Below are 2,500 nucleotides of genomic sequence, written 5' to 3'. Positions count from 1 at the left end.
GGTTGAAGTATTGGCAGCTATACAGCTGATGGTGACCTGCTATACCCACCCACCCATACACTCACGAAGGACAGCCACAACACCGGGAACTTGATCCCCTACTCTTCTTGAATAGTGTGTGGGTTCTTTAACGTCCCACAGGGAACTTATGAACATCAATGATATTTGTGAAACAGGGCCTAAGGTTTATACTCCTCATCCGAGAAGACTTGAAAGTCTAACCATTTGCCGATGTTATTACAAAGGCAGCACTTTCTCCTCAGTTATTTTTAAGACCCGGAGTGTTGGTCCGGCCGGAGTCGAACTCACGACCTCCCGCATGGCAGCCCGGTGCTCAGCCAACTGAGTGAATGTGGGCCTTAAATAAAATGCTTCTTATTAAGGAACTTTGTCCCTCTTTTCTCGATAGAAATCCCCGACGTTCCCACGGTGGATCTGGCCTTTGCCTTGAGCGCCACTGCCGCAGATGCTGATGAAACATTTAAACTGATGAGAGACACTATCGCAGCCTTCGCTGACATGTACGGCATGTCAAAGATTAAGTATGCGCTAATAGGCTATGGCCAGACATCAAAAGTTTGGTTTGACTTTCAAAGTCAACCGTCGGATTTCGATGCTCTTCTCAAGATGCTGAATCGGACGACAAGGGAGAAGGGCGTTGTGAGATTGGACAAAGCTGTCGACGAAGCGAGAAAACTGTTCGATGGAAGTAGACCATCAGCTCGAAAGGTGAGGCCCTTAAACATTGATCTGCCTCCAATTGTTCCGGGCCTCGGAAAAGTTTCCTCGTGTTAGGCTCTTTATGTTTTCGCGGCCTCGAGCACGATACGTCCCTTTGAAGCCCACAAGACTGGCAACTCTGTGTCCTATTCTTTGCCAACAGTGTATCGATTTTGTTAACCTCCGACATAGTTCATGGAGAAGGGTTGTGAAATGGAACCAACGTTTCACTGCTTTTATCCGGGACGGCAATAGACTGTTTTCATAAATGGCGGGCAAAAAATTCTTCTTTTATCTTTGTGCCATTCATCCTCACTAGCCTCACTTTGGAGAAAAAGTTCGTTTGGATTTTTGTCGTGCTAACGAGGCTAGCGAGGTTGATTAGCATAAAGACAAAAGAATAATTACTTAACCGCCATTTATGAATACGGCCTATGAAAAAGACTTTTCAAATTTCAAGTTTTCACTGAGTTTTTACATCAATTAGTGACTATACCGGTTTGCTCAATTTGACCATAATCTATCCAATTCTTAGTGCTAGCACTAGAAAGGAAATGAGTTACCCAAGGAAAGTGAAAATTCTTTGACCAGGGTGGAAATTGAAGTCATGAAGTCATGATGCTGAGATTTATGGCACTAAAACTTACCATTTGGTAAATAAATTTTGTAATGGAATTTTGCGTTGCCGTCACCCGTGCTTAAGGAGGCTCGAAATAGTTTCTCCTTTTTTCACACAAATAAACATATTCTGTTCTTAGATATGGTGAGGGTAATCATATCAAGGCGAAATTTGGCCAGGGTATAAAGTACCCATCATAGATTTCTTGCATCACATTTTCCTTTAAAATACCGTTACCATGGCAACAATAGAAGGCATTTCTTTGAGCCTTAAAATCAATATATATTGTCTTTTTTGAAAAAAACGGCAGTGTGCAATCTTCCCATACAGCGTTTCCAGATAATGTTAGAAATAATCTCCAAAATATTTAAAATTCAAAATCTGTAGGCCAATTTTTCAGAAGAATTCATTTTTTTTGAAATGTCTCTAATTTTTTTTTTCACCTACAGATTTTTTTAAAATTTCGAAGATAAACATTTTAAATTAATACAAGTTAACATACCAAAAATTAAAAAGCAGAGAAGCAGAGATATAAACGAGTGAAGATGCAAAATCACGAAAAATGAGGGGGTTACAAGATCAGCATTTACGCATGCGTGAACCGCTCATTCGAGTCCGCGCGTTAAAGCCCAGTTACACGGGCAACATTTTTCGTGCAACTTGTCGCACAGCAATGTTTCGTTGCAAGTTGAGATGTTTTGTTGCGCGTATTACCACCACCTTGCGCAACAAATTTCCATGTTGCAAAAAGTAAAAGCGACGTCTACTTTTTGAAACATAAAAATTTGTTGCACAAGAAGGTGGCAATACGAGCAACATAAGTCCGCGCGCGAGTGGAGCTACATACTAACACAAACGGATTTAAGTGACGGTTTTCAACCGTTTGTGAAAGGTTTCGTGAATAAGAGATGTATATTTATATTCTATGTATATAAGAATTACAACAAAGGTGAGAGAAATCAGCGGTATTTGTTTATTTTCCGGCGAACTATTTTGAATTATGAGCTGACGCAAGCAGCTTTAGAATTGCGTGTGTAGCTTACGTGCACGCGCTCAGCTGAAAACCCTTTCGTTTTCTCCTATGAAAGGTACGTAGGGGCATTCATGGAATGAAGCGATACACTTGCGAAGTTAAGTATCTGAACACTGCATTTACCAGTC

At 40.9% G+C, this 2,500-nt stretch overlaps 1 protein-coding gene across 1 annotated transcript in view; it reads left to right on the top strand.

The window, feature by feature from the left end:
• LOC138053181 (uncharacterized) overlaps nucleotides 1-2,500 on the top strand; it is a 35,775-nt gene that overhangs the window by 30,087 nt on the left and 3,188 nt on the right. Inside the window, exon 15 of the mRNA XM_068899842.1 lies at nucleotides 410-729. Coding sequence (XP_068755943.1) covers nucleotides 410-729 — 320 coding nt within the window. The remainder of the gene's footprint in view (nucleotides 1-409; nucleotides 730-2,500) is intronic.

The sequence above is a fragment of the Montipora capricornis genome, chromosome 6 (genome assembly GCF_036669925.1).
Source record: "Montipora capricornis isolate CH-2021 chromosome 6, ASM3666992v2, whole genome shotgun sequence".
Taxonomy (NCBI): Eukaryota; Metazoa; Cnidaria; class Anthozoa; order Scleractinia; family Acroporidae; genus Montipora; species Montipora capricornis.
This window is presented reverse-complemented; position numbering and strand designations above follow the sequence as displayed.